Raw genomic sequence first — 19,435 nt, forward strand, 5'->3', positions numbered from 1 at the left:
CAACCCCAGGCAGATCCTTGTGTTGATGACTGTCCAGAATAGCAGTTGCACCCTACGGTAAGAATCGAGGATGCAACAAAAGGATAGTCTCTCAGCCATTTCACGATATGTCACACCTGCCAAGACAATTGATTGGCCAGAACATCCAGTCACCTTGCTGCATCTTCGAAAAATCATTCTTGGTTTCTATAAACTGCTGTTTGTCACCCCGCAGCACAGTTTGTCCTCTCTCAATGTGAACAAACCCCCTAGGCAACCTATGTTTTCTGTATATTTTATTGTTCAGAGCAATTTTCTTACCACTTTACTGTGTAGATTGGCCAATGCACTGGTATGCTAATTGTTTGGATTTTTTGTTGTTTCTTTTTTCAGGGAAGCGGGGAGTTCAAACGATCAAGCTCTCTGGCGAAAGAAACAAGACCAGGGCAATCAGTGGCTACAGTCTTTCCGTAACATCGGTTCCTCCAAAGACTTCCAGGTAAGATAGACGTTCTTGTGTGCTTGAGGCACATATGCCAGAACCCTTATTGCTGTCCATGTGGCAGAGAGTGGCCCATTAAAACTGTAGAAACTGCTTTTTTTTAATTCTGCATTTGATCATGGTTTTTACGCTAGTTGTTTTGAATTATTTCACAACAAAGTTTCTCAGAAAATGCCGACTTTTTTTATGTGGTTTTTTCAATTGACAAAACACCATAACTGCCATCTCAGTACGAAGTTGGACTTTTACAAATACTGACCCTTAGTGGTCATTTGCTCAAGATTTGTGTCACGTTTCCAAAAGCATCGCTTTTGTGGAAACACTAAGATAATGCCACAAGCAATATTTGCTACAAAGCCCAGCCATGTGCTACGGCCACTTGAGGCCTTCATGCACGCTCAACCACCGTAGACAAGTTTGAGTCGCTGTGTGTGTGTACAAACATGGTGGGCATCACTGAAGCGAAAGGACGAGTATAGATGTCACCTATAACTGCGTACAAAATCACCACTGTGCGATTAAACTGCCACTGCCAACTGCAACTGCCACTGAACCAAGAAACAATTTGCCCAAACACACTGAAAAAACCCTGTTTGTTTACACTCCATCCAACATGAAGTGGGCAAATTGTTTCTCGGTTTGGTTTGAAGCTAGAAAAAGAAGAGCAAGACTGGGAATTGTAAAGCATGTTCATTTTTAGAACCAGTGAAAAATTTCTGCTCAAAAGGGCTCAGCCAGTGAAAGTTTCCTTGGAAGTACTTTTGATGCAACTTAAAACCCGTTTTCAGTGTACGCACACAATTTGGCATCCATTTGCTCACTCAAAACATTTCTGAGAAAGGGTTTCTTGTTGGGTTCAGGCCACGTACCCAGACAGCCATTTTCCAAGGTAAAGGTAATTCAGGTCGGCAAACTATCAAACTTCCAAGAGATTTTGTGCACAAATCAATGCCATGTTGAGGTTTTCTCCAAGGAGTGGCATCACAGTATTGCTCAAGGATATTCAAATTTGCACCAAAACCAAAAAGGCACGAAAACACCTTTCAAAATTGCCAAACAAAAATTGAGAATAAGAGCTCAAATGCCTGTCCCTTGTCAACGGTTGTAGTTTTAGAACAATGCTCTGCCTGGACCCTTTAAAGCACTCGGCTCCAGAGATAGCAAGTAAACGTGAACTGCTTGAGACTTTTAATGTGTTTTCTGTAGATCGTGCTCAAAGGTATCCGGGGAGGAGGTTACGAGAGCGACATCGCCATTGATGATGTAAAGATGGTCACGGGGCAGTGCCCGCCTGAGAGTAAGTACATGTACCCAACGTCTTAAGGTTTTGCAGAGCTGAATTGGAGGAAGTCATCCAAATTGTGGCTGCCACCTCTGTCTTCAGCTTCAAATTAAAGTACCATTTATAATTGTATTCATCGCTTCGGTTTATTGTGATTCCATATTTCATCAACTGAAAGATTGTACATGTCTGTTATACACATAGAGCTAGATAGAAAAACTAGAGCACTGTACAAAGTGATGCCTGCTGGGCGCATCCGTGTTTTTGCACAAACCTTTGTGAAATTTTGTACGGCTTTTGTATGGCTATTTGCATATCTGCGTCGGTATTTGAAAACAATGTGTCAACAAAGCCAATACGCAAAGACCCTAAACACACAATCAGTAAATGAGCACTTTATTTTGCTTTTTTTTTTAATCAGATTTTATCAGTACCTGATGCGCTCTGATTTTGAATGTCTAACAATCACGTACATGGGTTCAAAATGCCTGCACCGAGGATGGTGTCCAATTCTTTCTGCGGAGAGAATGACAAGTTAATGCTCTAGTAATTTGATATTGCTCTATGGCTATACAGCACCCGAATGAATCCCTGCCATCTGATTGGTGGATTATTGATCACTTGATATTGAATTATGAGGAATATTGGCCAGTGACTGTTGAATAAGCCCTGTTTGTTGTACCCATGGCCACTGGTCAGTCTCTACTGCCATTTGTAAATAAATGAAAAATCTGTCATTCCAATTTTGTCGGACCTCCCAAGATGGCCACTACCCATTCCATGCAGCCGTGTGTGCTGTCTGCATATTTGTCATTTTCCAGGTTTTTGATTAGTGTATAGGTAAAAGAAAACTTAGGGGTTCAAGATGTGGGGCATTTGTTCAGATACCCCAGGTTTAAATGTCAAACAAATTGGTCCACGTGAAATGACTTGTAGCTATCACAATTTTAAAGCCCACTGTGACAAAAAAGTCAGTATACCATTGAATTTTTCACACGGGTGTAGAATGCACAGGTGCTGCTTTTCAAGGAGACAAAAAAACTTGCACCACGCTTACACAGAAACTAAAGTCTCACCTCTTCACACGACAGACAAAAATTTTTGTTGCGGTTCGGGCAGAGTTTAATGTTACAGTCTCATGATGAGTGCCCTGAATAGACTACTCTCATTTTGTAGCCAAAAGTTGGGGAAACATCACCTTTGGGTTGATTTTGGATTTTACCTGCAGTTCGTTCAAAATGGACCTTTGTCCTGTTAATTTCAAATAGGGTGGTATTTTTGTTTAGTATTTAGTATTTGTACTCTTATCTGGTGTTCTGATAACTACATGGAATTTTTAACACTTTGTGAATTATTCATTTACTTTTGTACCAATGGCCAACCATAGTTTTAGCAGCCACTTACGGGAAAATCACGACCATGAGGTCAAGAGAGCAAACCACGAATTGGGGCTTTATGTTAGGATTTTAACAAGCACATAGTTTGTGACATGCCTTTTTTCAGGATACTGCGACTTTGATTTTGACCTGTGCGGATTCACGCAGTCATCGACCGACCAGCTGGACTGGATCCGAGACATGCCCATCAACGTACCCATCAACACCCAAGCACCGCCAGTCGATCATTCATCCGGAACCAACATCGGTACGTGAGGAGGGGGCAGAGATTACGGGGCTGGGAGTGATGAGGGGCGCAGATGTCACCTAAAGGGGGGAGATATGGGAACTTTGCTGGAAGGAAACTTTAGGGAGCTGTGAATATCTTCCAGAAAGAAGTGCCTCTTATTTTGCCACCTGAGAAACACTTTGTGTCAGGGCATTTCAGGGGATATTGAAAATGAGGCTAAAGAAGGGGTGGATTTTAGTGAAGAATTTAGAAAAGGGACAACGATGATGACGATGAGAAACTCAAGAAAGTCTGTTATTGATGGAGTAATGTAAGCAATCTGTCCAAAGGGCTTAGGAACAAATTCTTCCCCCTTTCCACTCGTAGGCTACTACCTTTACATTGATGTGGACAAGGCGAGCAGTGCCACAGACAAGGCGGTCCTGGAGAGTCCATCCTACCCGGCCAACGCAACGGGCGACTGCGTCCAGTTCTGGTACTACCTGAGCGGGACCAAGGACGGTACCCTCCAGATCGTGCAAGAGAACGTAGGGAAGGTGTGGGCCCAGACGGGAGAGCAGGGGGCCTTCTGGAGACTGGGCTACGCCACTGTGATATCCGCCACCGCACAGATAAAGGTAGGCCAGGTGGTGGTCAGTACAGACTTTGGCCGCTGTCATGTCTGCAGGTAAAAGTAGTTCAGACAGTTGGTCAGTCAGGCTACTCCATAGTGATGTCTGCTGTGACACATACAGGAAATGATTGTCTTGTCATTTGGTCATTTCATCAATTGAGTTTTACCGCCAAGATATCCCCAATAAGCCATTTGCGAGTTAAATTTGAATAAAATCTGGTACACTGAGTTATCTGATTACACATAAACACAGCAATTTGAATTCCCCAGACTAAAGACACTGTTGCTATACCTCGTGATTCGGGCAAGCTTTTGCTTAGTTGCATAAGAGATGCCTTGCAACAATGCACTGTTCTCAATGGAAAAGAAGGGCACAAAGGAACCAGTCCATTCCCGAGATGGTGGTCGCTATGCGAAAGCTTGCCCCGAATCACAAGGTATAGCAACAGTGTCTTTAGTCTGGCGAATTCAAATCATTCTGTTTACATGTCTGTGCAATCAGATAACTCAGTGTACCAGATTTTATTCAAACTTAACTCGCAAATGGCTTATTGCACAGAAAGAGCTGTTGTCCAGTCAGTTACTCAATCGAGCTGTCTCACTCATAAAACGATGGGTTGTTTTTATGTCACCATTTTGTTTTCCTTCATTCCTCAGGTTTCCATTGAGGCCATACCCGGAGTTTCAGGAGCTGGCATCATCGCTATCGATGACCTGGAAGTGATGAAAAAAGCCTGCCCACCACCAGGTAGAGTCCGTCAGTGGCTTTCCCTTAAAACCCTCTTTTGTTTCACAGAAGCCAGTCCTCGTCTATCAGAGTTTAGCATTATAGCCTTCATCCTGGTTTCACACCTGTCTGCAGTGCACTACAAGTGTCGTTCAGATTTTACGTTTATTGAGGTTGGTTCATAATTCAGGCAAATTTGAAAACGAAGCGAATTTGGCATCACAGAACATTGGCCATCAAATTCTCTTGAGGGAGAATATGTTCGACTTACAAATTCATGGCATGATTATTTGATCTGATGTCGGGCAACACGACAAGTACGCATTGTTCAGTGTGTGTTCTTTGGTATTTTTGACGATGAAAGCGAAGTACACAACAGGCCATATTAGATGTTTTTAGCCATGTCTGTTGAGTTTCAAATATCTGACGCTGCAAAATAGTCAATCTGTAATTCCAGAAATTAGGGGTCCATTTTTTTTCGTGTCCCTGTCACATCCGACGTATGATTTTGTATGTTCAGAACACATTTACTAACTTCCAAGAGTGGTGAATTAATGCAAATTACCTGCCAAACAAAGAGTAATAGTTTGAAATCAATTCCGGTGATATTTCCATGTCAAATAACAAAGGCCAGATGTAAACAAGGACACAAAAATGTCACACTTTCGGACCCCTTATTTCTGGAATTATCCAAATGCTCCTCCTCCAATGTAAGGCCATGTTTGAAATGAACTTCAAGGGAAATATAGCTAAGTCTCGTCAGCCTGCACCCACACATTTGCAACTCGTATTTCATGAAGACCGTAAGGCACGGTCAAAGGCACACTCGCCTTAGACTTAATGACTTAGCAATGGATATCTCCATGCGCGCCCATGCAATTTTGTGCTAAGCACAGCAACCGTGAAATGTTCGCCGTGGAATGTGTTCAAGCTGACCGTTGAGCAAACATTAGTGCTGTAGTAAGGAAAAAAATTCTTATAATGGTATAAAAGCAGAACCATGAAAATGGGCCCTGGACCTAGCTCTGGACACAAGATTCGATTGGGACCTAACTGTAGCTAAAAAGGTAAAATTCTTAACATTTTGGGAAGTTACCAGCATTGCTCAGCAGAATGGCACAAAAAAATTACCAGACTTGCAGTGACAAAGGCTGTACAAGATAAGATCAACTACAGTGGACACAGTCCAGCGGTCTGGTGCAAAATTCAAACCTTGTACCATCAATCACCAGTGGCAAAGCCAACAGGGGTGGAGACTTTTCATGGACAAATTTACAAGAACAGAGAGAATAATAGAAATAGTAAGATAAACAGAAATACCCCCCCACTGTGCCAACTAACTCCCCCTGAAGTGTGCTCACTGTCCCATGGTAAGAATCCTAGAAATTAAGGCATTGGCAGCATCAGAATCAATAAAAATTAGTAATAATTTCAAAGAAGTCATTCAAAGGTGCCAATACATGTACTTCAATCATTATCCCTGCTCACTGGGCTTACAACGTCTGAACATTTCTGAGATCATCTCAACTCCGAAGGGAGTGTATGGGCCCAATACTGCTGTATGAGTCTCAAATGGCTATTACATTCACCGTAATAACCATATCTGCCCTCACAGGTACCCATTTGCTCCTGGGTGTGGAGAGGGGCACACCGGGGTGAAATGACTTGCCCAGGGTCACAAAATGTGACCAGTGACAGGATTCCAACCCCCCTGATCTTATGATCAGAAGCTACAAGCTCTGGCCAATTAAATTAGCCAGTCAACAATTCTGAAAACTACTTTTGTCCCCAAATCATCCGTTGTTGGATTCCAGGAAGCTGCGACTTTGAGGACGGCCTGTGCAGCTGGATGAACGGAGACGGCGACAACTTTGATTGGTCCAGGACTAACGGGCAGACCCCAAGCTCAACGACCGGCCCGAAATTTGACCACACCACCATGACTCCAGCCGGTAGGGTTGCTCACTTTAGATTTCATCTCTTTTAAGTTGTACTTTTCTTCAGTTTTTCTACGTGGGCATTTGTTTCATTATTCACTCTGCCATTAGCCTAGTCATTTTTCAGTGGGTTTTTTTTGGTATGTTGGTCTGGGTTTTCTGGGGGGGCGTGAGACATCAAATGGTGATGGGATAAGCAGAAGAGATCAATATTTTTTTAGACTTATGACAGAGTTTTGTTGTGTACAGGAGTTGATAAAGAAAAAATCGGATTCCTTTCATTTCGGGCAAATATGTTTTGGCTATACATTGCTGTTTGTAAAAAAACTCAACAAGCTTGCGACTCGGTGTCTCACAAAGAAAAAATAAAGTTGGAAAATGGAAATACTTTTTAATTCCACCTCGAGACAGAAGTAGAAAAGCCAAAGTCTTTGATTTTTTTGGGGGGGGTTAGAATTCACTATCAGTGCATGTATTTTTCAGTTTAATTTCAAATCGAACCACAGTCCCCTGGAAAGTGCTCTGATAGAGTGTCCAACCACTAGACTGCCAATCTTACCGGTTTAAATCTCAAGCGGCACTGGACACTGACACAAATTACTCAAGTATGTTTCAACACTTGGCTTTGTCCTTCTCCAGTGTACGACCAGCGTTTAATGTAGATGCCGTTGGTTCATGTTTGTATTTCTTATGGGGGGCACCAGCTTTCAGTGGTGTGGTTTTTGGGGGACAACGTTATGTTAGTATTGTTCAGTATCCATTCCTCCGTTTTTTAGTGGGGGGGGCTTAGGGGCACCGGGAATTTGCCTCCCCCCGACCTTCCCATGGCTACGCCACTGAGCAGAGCTGCAAATAGAGTAATGGAGTGAATACATCATGTGCACACTGCAGCTCTCTCTATATTTGGCTCTGCAATGCCCCCTCCTGAGAAAGAAATTTGAAAAAAGGGAAAGGAAGGGAAGGCACAAGAAACCGCAAAAGGAGGAAAGCAGATGAAAATGACGCTCAAACTTTTCCCATGTTTGCACGCCATGCAGGTTTCTACCTGTTCATAGAGGCATCCTATCACTACAAGGACGACAAGGCCAACCTCAACAGTGAACACTTTAACCCCACCGACAAAGCCTGCTTCCAGTTCTGGTACCACATGCTCGGAAAGGGTAAGGGTCAGAGGTCATGCTGTAGCAAGGGCTCAAAGGGCCTTGCACACGCATGTGAGATACAGCACAACCGTAGACAGTTCTTGTCCTTGTTACGGTCGTAGTTGTAGTCCATCACAAGTCATCTTGTCACAAGCCAAGGCACAAGCTGTTCAAGTGAACTGTGACAAAAGCATTGCTGTTTCATTCTTCATCCTGATACTTGCGAGATCCTGGACTTAACCCCTTCACGGCGACTTGACTACAGCCCTAGTTCTGTGGTTTGTGCTCTAGTTCTATATGAACTTGACTAAAATCCTGGTTCTGGTCATTTATGGACTCCATTTCAGCAACAGTACATGTACACTATAAAAAAGTTCATGATGAAGTCTGATTTTAAAAACTAAAATGCTATCTCTGACTGATGGGCCATCTTTTGGTTGGCCCCCTTTCACCTCAGGCATCGGCGAGCTCGTCGTGTACGTGCACGACGCCGTCTCCGACGTCGCCGAGGAGAAGCTGACCATCAGCGGTAACCAGGGCGACGAGTGGCACACTGCCCAGGTGGACATCTCCAGCCAGAAGGTCTTCTACCTGATCATGAGCGGGGTCATAGGTCACAACTACACCAGCGACGTGGCCATCGACGACCTGAACTACATCCCTGGACAGAAGTGCATCCGTAAGTGGCGATGTCCAACGTCTTTTCAACCTGTCATGTCTGGTAACCACTTGCCAATGGTAGTATTCTGGGGCTCACTTGACCCATGCATAATATTATTTTAAGCTAAAAAAAAAACTTTTTTCTCAGTGAACGTCTGCCCTTTACAAAGTTGGATTTCACAGAAGACGACCCATGGACCCGTAGTCATTTTTACAAGATTTCCGTGTATACCATTTCAAAAGTGTGACCCAGTGTCAAGAGCAGTATTACTTTGCTACAATGCCCAGCCTTTTCCCGTAGCCACTTAGGGGCTTCATAAACGCTCAACCTCCATGACTAGTTTGAGCCTCCCAGTGTGTGCACAAACTCAGCGAGATTCACCCAAACATGGAAACCAGTATAGATGTCACACACCCCCCACAGGAAACCACCTGAACTGCACTTTCGAGACGGACATTTGCAGCTACATCCAGGTGCCATCACCCGACGACGATTTTGACTGGACGAGGGGGTCAGGCGAGACTGCGAGTCTGAACACCGGCCCAGGATACGATCACACCTACGGGGACAAGACAGGTGAGTGGGTCCGAAATGTGACCTGGCCTAACAAAAAGGCATCACAAAGTTGCCACCTGTAAGTTTTAAAAAGGTTTTTAACAGATTTATGCATGTAATGTGTTACATGTAGGTTTGATTATTTGACGGCAGGGCCAACATGTAAAAATAAATTGCATCGTAAAGAGCTTTATGTGAGTAACGTGGTAGCCATGTTGCAGGGCAGTTCGTATATGTTCCAGAGGGAAACCTTCTCGCAGACAATGTGGAACACAAGCACTGGCCTGCAATATGGCGGCCACGCAAACCCTTTATATCACAGGTTTCAGCACCGTTCAACAAATGCTTCGTGTATCACCCCTTGGACAAGGTAAAAAAAATATGTTAGTGGCTGCTTGGGTCCTGCCATATCCCTCCAACACAAACCTTGCCTTGTCCAAAGGGTCTTTCTCTTCAATACTTAAGGAGTTGCTATACCTGAAGGCAAGGTTCATATGTCCAAGGTTAATTCCAGAAATTAGGGGTCCAAAAGTGTGACATTTTTGTTTTCCTGTTACATCTGACTTCTGTTATTTGACATAGAAATATTAATGTAATTGATTTCAAACTATTACTGTTTGTTTGGCAGGTAACTTGCATTAATTCATCACTCTTGGAAATAAGAAAATGTGTTCTGAACTTACAAATCATATTGTCAGATGTGACAGGGACACCAAAAAAAAATAGACCCCTAATTTCTGGAATTACCAACCACATCCAGAAAATAGCTTATAACATAGGAGCGCCCCCGAACAAAGAAATTGACAAATGGGAAGAGCTACCAACGTAGGGCTGGATAGCTCAGTTGGTAGAGCCCTGGTACGGTATTCCGGAGGCCGTAGGTTCAAATCCCGCTCCAGTCGATACCTTTGTTCATCTTTATAACATGGGAGACACGTAGCCGGTGGGTAAGGACTTTGACTCTTGAGGAGAGGGTCACAGGCTCCAATCCAACTACTAGTCATACATGTGGGTTGCGAGGCTTCTGGCCAGCCACCTCATGCCCTGCCTGCCTCTTTCCACCATGGGGTGCGAAAAAGGACCGGCAATAGCTAGGGAGCCAACTTGCCACGGACATCCCATCCACTGGAAGGAAGGATAGATATAGAAGTATTTTCTGTTGGGGATACCAGAGATACAGATGAATCAAATTGGCTTGGCGCAGTTACACAGTAGCACTTCTCAAGTTGGCTTTCTCCGGATATAATACAGTGTGGCATTACATCCCCAAAGTTAAAATATTGTGGTAAAAAACAACAAAGATATCTCTTTTTTGAGTATGTGTGGTTCTGGAAAGAACCAGAGGGTACTCAGTGTTTCAGAGAGTATACTCTGTCCGTTGTCAGGAGACTGCTCTCGGTGTCTGTCTCGAGTTTATCGGCTGTCTCCTGATGACAGACAGAGCATGCAGTCCAAAATATTGAGTACCCTCCAGTTCTTTCTCGTACCCACAAAAGAGACATCTTTGTATTGTGCAACCGCAGAACTTTTTTTACTAATAACTGCACCCCCCCACCCCCAGGCTACTACATGTACCTGGAGACGTCACCGTCCAGTGTGGGCACCAACCACAAGGCCCAGCTGGCCTCGGCCATCAATGAGCCCACCGTCAACACGGGCGGCGCCATGTGCCTGACCTGGTGGTACCACATGTACGGGCTGTCCATCAACCGGCTCAATGTCTACATCCGGCGCGGCGGTCAGGACACCCGGATCTGGACCCGCTACCAGACCCAGGGCAACCAGTGGCTGAAGGCCATGTACACGGTCACCTCCGAGAAGTCCTGGCAGGTGAGTTTAGAGATTATAGACTCAACTATCCCTGGCCTTGGTTTATAAGGACTAGAAGTGACCTTGAGTAGAAATCATGAGACGAGGTACACCCATCTTGGATCTTGCAAGAAGAGGCAAGAAAACTCAATGCTGAAGTTTTTTTCTGTTTGGATTTGTCGGCCCCTTTTTGAAAGTCAAGCCCTGCCCCTAAAATACCAGTAGGGAAGAGGATTGGACAACCCTCGCGAAAATAATAATTCTGTTTGATTTGACACCTAGGTTGTTTGGGAAGGTCTGGCTGGTAACTCCTTCACAGGCGACATAGCTCTCGACGACATCCTGATCTACTACGGCCCCTGCCCACCACCGAGTAAGGCAAAAATCAAATGATTTTTTTTTTCAACTGGTCTTCCCGTCTCGACCGGGTTTGGCAAAGTGCTTTTCACAGGCTTGGCAAACGCTCCAGACCCTGATGTTGGCACATGTCAGATGACAGTGTCTGTAGCTTGAATCAATCATTGGTGTCGACAAGGAGTTGCTGACGGAGGAACAGGAGCGTTGGTGGAGAGGGGAATGGGGCAGAGCCTGTGGCGGAGCTAGGACTCTACCGAAGGGGGGCGCAAAGGAGGCGCCAGTATCTATACCCAGCAAGAAATGAGACCGAGGGGTACCCCCCAACATGTCCAATCCCTATACACATTCCAGACTATTGTTAGCACATCCCCCCAAGATGTCTGAAAGGAATTCACCAGATTCCTGCGAGACAATGACCAACACAAAGCAGGGGGGGTTCTCTCCGTCTCATACCTTGCTGCATATGCCAGTATCTTATGGGGGGCTCCAGCTTTCAGTGGTGTGGTTTTTGGGGGGGCAAGCACTGTTCAATATCCATTCCTCCATTTTTTAGTGGGGGGGGCCCTGGGGGGCACCAGGAATTTGCCCCCTGACCTTCCCACGGCTACGCCACTGAGCAGAGCTGCATGTAGAGTAATGGAGTGAATACATCAGGTGCTTAGTAATGTGCATGAAAAGCATCAGTGAGAGTACCAGCGCATGAGCCAACTTGTGTACGTACTCCATTTGTTTGCACTACGCTTCTGCTTCAGATGATGTCACGCTTCTGTACTCTGTAGAAAGAGTAGTGCCAACTTCAGACTTTGGAACCAAAATGGCTGTTCACAGTGTGCACAATTTGTTTCCCCCATGGTGACAGTCACATCACAGTTCTCTCTATATTTGGCTCTGCAATGCCCCCCTGGAAAGAAATTTGAAAAAAGGGAAAGGAAGGGAAGGCGCGAGAAACTGCAAAAAGAGGAAACACGATGAAAATGACGCTCAAAACTTTTTCCGAATTTACCATCTTCGATTGTTATTGGTTTATTAGTTTTCACCTAACTCCAGTGTCAATGAATTTGTTGAAATACCACTCTTAATAAACTTTCTCATCAACTGATTTTGTTCCTGCATTGTTTTGCAGAGGACTGTGAATTTGAGACAGGAATGTGTACCTGGACTCAAGACCCAAACGACGACTTTGATTGGCTGTGGTCCAGTGGGGACCAGCCGCATGGCACTCAGCCACCAATAGATCACACAACAGAAACCAGTTCAGGTAGATTTTTATTCACGGTGTGATCAGACGTTTGTGAATTTCAACGCTGAGTTGCCCCATGTAAAATGTAATTTGAAGGGGATGTTTGTGCATATGTAGCTGAATTCATGACCTGGTAATTCTAGAAATTACGGGTCCAGTTTTTGTGTCCCTGTCACATCTGACATGTATGATTTTGTAAGTTCAGAATGCATTTTCTATTTTCCAAGAGTGATGAATTAATGCAAATTACCTGCCAAACAAATAGTAATAGTTTGAATTAAATTCTGGTGATATTTCCATGTCAGTTAAATAACAAAGGTCAGATGTAAAGGGACAAAAAAGTCACACTTTTGAACCCCTAATTTCTGGAATTGTCTTACTTCAAGGTGAACAATGTAAGGTATATAAATTGTATCAAAAGTAAATTGTTGGTTGTGTGAGAATAGCCCTTGTCTCCTTGTAGAAATGATTATAAGTTGGGCCGTTGGGGATAAAAAGCATGTCGTGCATTATTACCACCTCTCTGCTGGCCAAAAGTAAATAAAACTCTAAAACCCGCTCACGCATTGTGGAATTCAAAACAGAAAGCAAATCACGGAAAGATGGGTTTTAGACAATGCTTGTATCAGTCCAGAAATGACAACTAGTTGGACTGTCGGGTATTAATGAACATTCGATGCATCATGAATGGATCTTTACTTTTGCCATCCAATAGGAAAATATGCCCTGGTCACCATGGCGAAGCCACTGACGACAGGCGACAAGGGGCGACTGCTCAGTCCCAAATATGAAGACACGCGGGGCGAGTGCGTGCGCTTCTGGTATCACATGTTCGGCAAGAACGTAGGGACCCTGCGCGTCCTGGCCTTTGACCTGCAGACCAACCTGGACAGCCCCGCAGCCTGGGAACAGACTGGTACGTTGCCTTCTCTCTGTGTCTTTGAGTTTGTTGTTGACATAAACCACCGTGGACCTAAGAACCAAACAGGTCCCCGTCTTAATGAAGGCTGTGGGCAAACGTTAAAACGATGCCAAGTCCCCATGAGGTTTCCCACTCTCGGTTCAGAAGCAAAAGGCCAATCCACTGAGCCCCACCCATTGTCTCTCAACCAATCACAGCTGTGATCTGTGGCCGGCACGTGTGTACAAAAATTTTGCACCTGTGCACATGCACGTGACACGCCCAGCTGCAACCTGCAGTTTTGTATTTAAGAGAAACGGGTGTTAATTGCTTACATGTGCAGTTGGAGGGGATAAATAACTTGATCGGTCGGAAACAGATCAAGAGGGACGATCTTGGCAACCTTGAACAGAAATCCAGCCAATAAAAGAGTGTCCGCAGTGCAAGGAAGCAAATATTTTCTGAGCTTGAATTCACGTTTGTTCAGAAAGTACCTGTCTTAAATTTGTCTCCGGTGTGCGGCCTTAAGATGAGTACGTACTTCAGGTGAAATTGCAAAAGCAAACCGACTTTGATATCACAAAATGCCAAGAGAGAAATTGGCTTGAGTCAAAATGTGTCCAACTTTTGCAATTTTGCAGCACGAATATTTGACCTAACTTCACAAATTCGCACCCGTGTTTGCTTTTGCACCGAGTATGAACCACCCGTAAAAAGTTTGTGAGGGGTTTTGCATGGCAGTCCTTTTTCCAGAAGAGTCTAATTTTGTTCCACGGGGATACAGATAAGTAGACCTTTTTTGCTATCCTTCCATAACAAAAGCAGTTGCCGGCAAGATGGCTGCCGTGCACAACCTCTATTTAACGTGCATCGATGTAGGCAAGCAGAATTGGTTGTACTCAATGGCACTTGATTACAGCAGTTGTTGGAAATGTGCTAGCATTTTCTCTATCCAGCCTGTATTGCTCAGTCGTCATGTTTGACCTGTCAACAGGCCACCAGGAGAACAAGTGGCGGTTCGGACAGGCGACAGTCTCGGCCGGCCACCCCTACAAAGTGGTCTTTGAGGCTGAGGTCGGGTCAAACTCCAATGCCGACATTGCCATCGACGACGTAGACATCGTCGACGGAAAATGCTCCCGACAAGGTGAGAAGACAGGTTGATACGGGATGACCAACAGACAGACCGACAGATAAAGGATTGCCCAGGTGTCTTTCGAAATTTACCCAAATCCAAACCAGTGTCCAAAAGCAATGGCTATGGCTGAAAAACACACGTACCCATGGAAGTCACTTGTTAGTGGCTGTCCTCCACTTCTCATAAACATGCATGTTAGCCCCAGCTCACCGATACGGACACAAACTACTACTCTGCAGTCAAATCAAGTGGTGCAATTTTGGTACATTCAAATATTTATGAAAATGGCATGCAACGGCCCACTCCATTGAGGATCGCATTTACAATCTTTGACCTCGTGTTGTGTCTCATGTCCAACTCAAGCGGCTGTAATTAGAAGTAACACACATCTATTGAAAGAAGTTGCAGCCACTAAGCAACAGGCGCACATGCTAATTCAGAGGCAGAATTCACATCAGGCCTAAGTAGTCATGTATCAGTGGATATGTTCTCATAAATACAAGAGCATTCAAATTATCACTGCTTTCTCTCTCTCCAAAAGGTTTCTGTGACTTTGAGGATGATCTATGCGGCTGGAGCAACGAGGACTCGCTAGATGATCTGGACTGGCTGCGATCCAAGGGAAGCACTCCAAGCTCCTACACTGGGCCATCAGTAGACCACACCACCAACTCTATATATGGTAATGAAATATTTCAGTGACAATGACAATGACAATGACGATGACTGGTTGCAATGTAAGGGAAGCACTCCAAGCTCCTACACTGGGCCATCAGTGGACCACACCACCAACTCTATATACGGTAATGAAATATTTCAGTGACAATGACAATGACGATGACTGGTTGCTATCCAAGGGAAGCACTCCAAGCTCCTACACTGGGCCATCAGTGGACCACACCACCAACCCTATATATGGTAATGAAATATTTCAGTGACATTGACCATGACAATGACTCTGACTGGCTACAATCAAAGGGAAGCACTCCCTGCTCCTAAACTGAGCTATCAACTGACCAAACCACCAACTCTATATATGGTATAAGAATGATGTCAGTGATAGGGTCAGTTTACAGTGACAGGCTCCTAGCTCCAACATTGGGCCATCAATGGACCACCCCACCAACGCAGTGGAGCGCGTTGCGACACAGTTAAAATGACTGTTACACTGACCATGACTGTCTGCACCAAAAAAAAAAGCACCCCAAAAGGGAAAAGGTCTCGAAGCTTCTGCACCATGCCATTAGCAGGGAAGTCGCTGATGGACCACACCCCCAAATATGCTTATGGTACTGACATGTCATAGTCACAGTGACATTCACAGGGACTTCGGGAAGCCAAAATGAAGGATAGCCAATACTCTGATGCTAAACTTGATGTACGGGGCAGTTCCTTTAATGTCAGTGGTGTTCCATTATTTATTTCAGGCTTGTACGTCTTTGTGGAGATGTCCCACACGCCCATCAACAGCAAGGCCTGGCTGGTTAGTGAATACCTGAAGGCCACCCAGGGAGCCTGCCTGATCTTCTGGTATCACAAATTGGGCGCACGTGAGTTGGTGCTCTGTTTTTGGGGTTGTTTTTCTTTTGTGGAGAGACAGGACCTGCCGTGTTTCTAATAGAAAGTCTGAGAATTTGGTGGGCCTGTACGAGATAGCTGTGATATTTTGCCATTGCCAAATGGTCAAGTCTTATGACTGCAGTGTAGAACCTCAAACTTTAAGAACGTAGCCTTAGTGTGGTGCAGTAAATTTAATATGTTCGAATTAAATTGGGTTTCAGGTGCGGTCACATGATAATGGCCCAAGACGATGGAGAGGGATGATACCTAATAATAACACCCTTTTCAGATAAAAGTAAAGAAAAAGAGAATAAGCCTGTAGGCTGATGACAACCTTCGTTCTTAATCTTGTACACTTTCTCAGGGGGTCTTCGTTGTTTCCCTTACTTCAAAAGCATGCTAAAAGCACCAAAATGTAGCCTCAGCTCTCAGAAAGGCAAAAGAAATTTCCAATTTTTTGGCTCCCCAACCAACAACCACCCCCCCCGGAAAAAATTGATTCTGATTCCGTCCTTGTCCTGTCCTGGATATTCATGAATACTTCAACATGCAGACCTTCAAATCTCGTAGCGCTAGGCGTGCCAATTAGATCTGGCTTTCAAGCATCTACCAGCAAACCATCTGATAGAATCATCTTATCAGACCGAAAATGTTACTGATGTATTGCTCAATTTTGTTGCTTTTGACCGATGGTGCAGACTCGGGTGAGCTGAACGTGCATTACCTGGATGACGCTGGCTTCACCACCAAGCAGATGACCATCACCGGGGACCAAGGTGACGTCTGGCTGCAGGGACAGCACGACATGTCCAGTGACAAAGACTTTCGGGTATGGCTGGCCTTACTTTAAGATTGACTTTAACCCCAGCCCCAACTCTAAACCTCATTTTAATCCTAACCCTACTGTTTACTTAACCTAGTTGGTCTTATTCACAGGTGAGCCATTTTGAACTTAAAAGCAAAGTTAACGTAGTTACTTTAAAAGCCTGAGAATAAAAATGAAAGCAACAAATAAAAGCTCATCACAAGATTGTCATTTATGCAGATAAATAATTTGTAATTTACAGTTAATTATTTCAAAAATGTTTTAAACCACATTAAAAAAAAATATAAAAGTGAGGCATGCAACATGTAATAGTCTGGCATCCCATGCATGTAGCAGATAACAGTGAATAAGATTGATTCTTGGAACATGATTAAAACCAGTCTCCCTGTAAATAAGGTCTGTAATACCCTAACCTGTCTTTCCTGTGCTAAGTGATTCTGCGAAATTGCAGGCTTCGTCACTTTGCCCGATTTCATCAAGCACGCCAAATACGTCATTTTGCTGTTTTTAATTAATGCAGGTCGTCTTTGAAGCGGTGTGCAATGGATGGCAGGGCGACATTGCACTTGACGACATTGACATTGAACCGGTATCCTGCTTTGCGGGACAAAACCCCTCTACCCCAGCTCCACGTGAGTCCACCTCACCCCAACGTTGCCCCCGGGGTCAACATGTACCCCCGCGTCCTTTAACATCACACCTAACATTTGTCTGTCATTCATAGGCACTGATATATTACCATCACTGCTCTGCGGGCTCACAACATCTGAACTAAACAACATATAGCCTACAAGTAGCAGTGTACGGTACAGAAATTCACAGTGAATATGCGTCAAGCGTAACGTAATCGCCTGGGCACCATTGGAGCAAGCGATACGCCTGCACGGTGGACGTTAATGCACAAGCGCAGTTTGCGCCCCCAGGCACACACACACTTGATACACCTGTGCGCACCTCAGCCTGTGCATTAACGTCCACTGCGCAGGCGTATCGCTTGCTTGATTGGTGCCCTTGGTGATTACACCTTCTTGGCAGAGTTCTCCATCTTGCACCGCTGTGCATTGCTGTAGGATCTTTGATCTGAACATTCCGCAAGACCATCTCAGCTCCCTGGGGAGTGTACTAGCCTGATGCTGGCATTTCAGACAATGACAGCAAGTACCCATTTACTCCTGGGAGGAGAAAATTAACAAGCATGGAGTTTGTGTTGACCATCTGACATTTGTTTACAAATAGGAGGGTTTGGTCGCGTAATGCCGCCCTTTAAAAGTTCTGTGCTGTACCGGCGTGTCTATTTAAAACAAAGATAGTTCTGAAGTTTTGAACGAGTATTGTTTAGTTTTAAGTCAATTGGGGGCAAAAGATACTTGTCTGGGTCACTTAACAGTTACCTGTTGGCATGCCATTACTTGACTTGTGGTCTACTGAAATTTGTATTTGCTGATGTCTATCGTGTTTCTTTGGGGGCATGATATTGATGGTGAAAACAAAACAAATACCGCAATTTGTCCCAGAGGACTTTTCCCTGGAAACCAATCCCAAGATGAGGCCACATTTCAGTATGACGACAGAAAAAGGGATGTGTTCCCATCTTTTCAACATGGCAGATCCTTTTTTGCTTTCTTTCAGCGATGGATTGCACCTTTGAGACCGATCTCTGCGGCTACGACCAGATGAAGGACGACAACTTGGACTGGACCAGGCACATTGGCTCCACATCGAGTTCGTACACAGGCCCGTCTCACGACCACACCACTGGCAAAGGTAAACAAAAAATCTCCCCCCCTCCCAAAGTTGACTCATGAGTCAATTTATGAAGGTGCACAGTATTCACATTTTGCCAAGATTGTTCTTTTTGAGCAAATTGTACCAAGCAAACATCATCTGTGACTCTGAGCCAGTTTGGATGGAAGTAAAGGGAAAAAAGGGGTTTGGGCTTTTTATCTACTGTAGTGTTAATGACTCCAGTCATGGGACTTGGACTTGAGTCAGACTTGAGTCGCTACTTTTTTGACTGGACCCGTGTATCAATTGCCAGCTTTGAATTGTTAGTATTCGACTTGGACATGCCAAAAATGACTTGTTACTTGACTTGGCCTTCCTAAATTATGACTTAAGGTCTGAAGCTTTTCATGGTGGAGGTAGCAAGTAAATTAGATACATGTGGGTTTGCGGTAGCACCATGGATATTTTTCTTTTTGAGTATGTGAGGTTCCACACCCCACTGCCCTCTACACACCAGCTGTCTCATCACTGGACCTTTTGCAGTCTCCTGACGATGGACAGAGCATACTGTCCGAAACATTGAGTACCACCGGTTCTTTTCAGAACCCCACGTACTCAAAAAGAGATATGTCCATGATGCTACCGCAAACCTATCTAGTTTAATTTTGACTTGTTACCCAAAGAAGCTGCTCGAGGGACCACACAAACCTTTACGTTAGACCTATTAATTTACGCCTTGCATGTAGTAACAAAAATTGACTTAGGTTTGCCAGAACAAAATCAGATATAATTTGTTTCGCGGCTTCAACTTACTTCATCAGGTCTGCCCTGCTGATGTGGGGCTTGGGTAAATAC

The 19,435-nt window shown here is 44.5% G+C and overlaps 1 protein-coding gene across 3 annotated transcripts in view; it reads left to right on the forward strand.

Annotated features, from left to right (window-relative positions):
- Positions 1 to 19,435, forward strand: part of LOC110982359 (MAM and LDL-receptor class A domain-containing protein 1-like) — a 157,892-nt gene that overhangs the window by 70,740 nt on the left and 67,717 nt on the right. For all 3 annotated transcript variants that reach the window (XM_087131433.1, XM_087131431.1, XM_087131432.1), the window contains exons 69-87: positions 373 to 478; positions 1,688 to 1,778; positions 3,267 to 3,407; positions 3,756 to 4,006; positions 4,660 to 4,750; positions 6,544 to 6,681; positions 7,704 to 7,826; positions 8,266 to 8,487; positions 8,893 to 9,045; positions 10,586 to 10,854; positions 11,116 to 11,206; positions 12,314 to 12,448; positions 13,146 to 13,346; positions 14,326 to 14,478; positions 15,011 to 15,151; positions 15,897 to 16,019; positions 16,728 to 16,858; positions 17,376 to 17,487; positions 18,485 to 18,619. In XM_087131433.1, coding sequence (XP_086987559.1) covers positions 373 to 478; positions 1,688 to 1,778; positions 3,267 to 3,407; positions 3,756 to 4,006; positions 4,660 to 4,750; positions 6,544 to 6,681; positions 7,704 to 7,826; positions 8,266 to 8,487; positions 8,893 to 9,045; positions 10,586 to 10,854; positions 11,116 to 11,206; positions 12,314 to 12,448; positions 13,146 to 13,346; positions 14,326 to 14,478; positions 15,011 to 15,151; positions 15,897 to 16,019; positions 16,728 to 16,858; positions 17,376 to 17,487; positions 18,485 to 18,619 — 2,807 coding nt within the window. The remainder of the gene's footprint in view (positions 1 to 372; positions 479 to 1,687; positions 1,779 to 3,266; positions 3,408 to 3,755; positions 4,007 to 4,659; positions 4,751 to 6,543; positions 6,682 to 7,703; positions 7,827 to 8,265; positions 8,488 to 8,892; positions 9,046 to 10,585; positions 10,855 to 11,115; positions 11,207 to 12,313; positions 12,449 to 13,145; positions 13,347 to 14,325; positions 14,479 to 15,010; positions 15,152 to 15,896; positions 16,020 to 16,727; positions 16,859 to 17,375; positions 17,488 to 18,484; positions 18,620 to 19,435) is intronic.

This window comes from Acanthaster planci, linkage group LG21 (assembly GCF_054643075.1).
Source record: "Acanthaster planci isolate LZ-2023a linkage group LG21, COTS_SCS, whole genome shotgun sequence".
Classification (NCBI taxonomy): domain Eukaryota; kingdom Metazoa; phylum Echinodermata; class Asteroidea; order Valvatida; family Acanthasteridae; genus Acanthaster; species Acanthaster planci.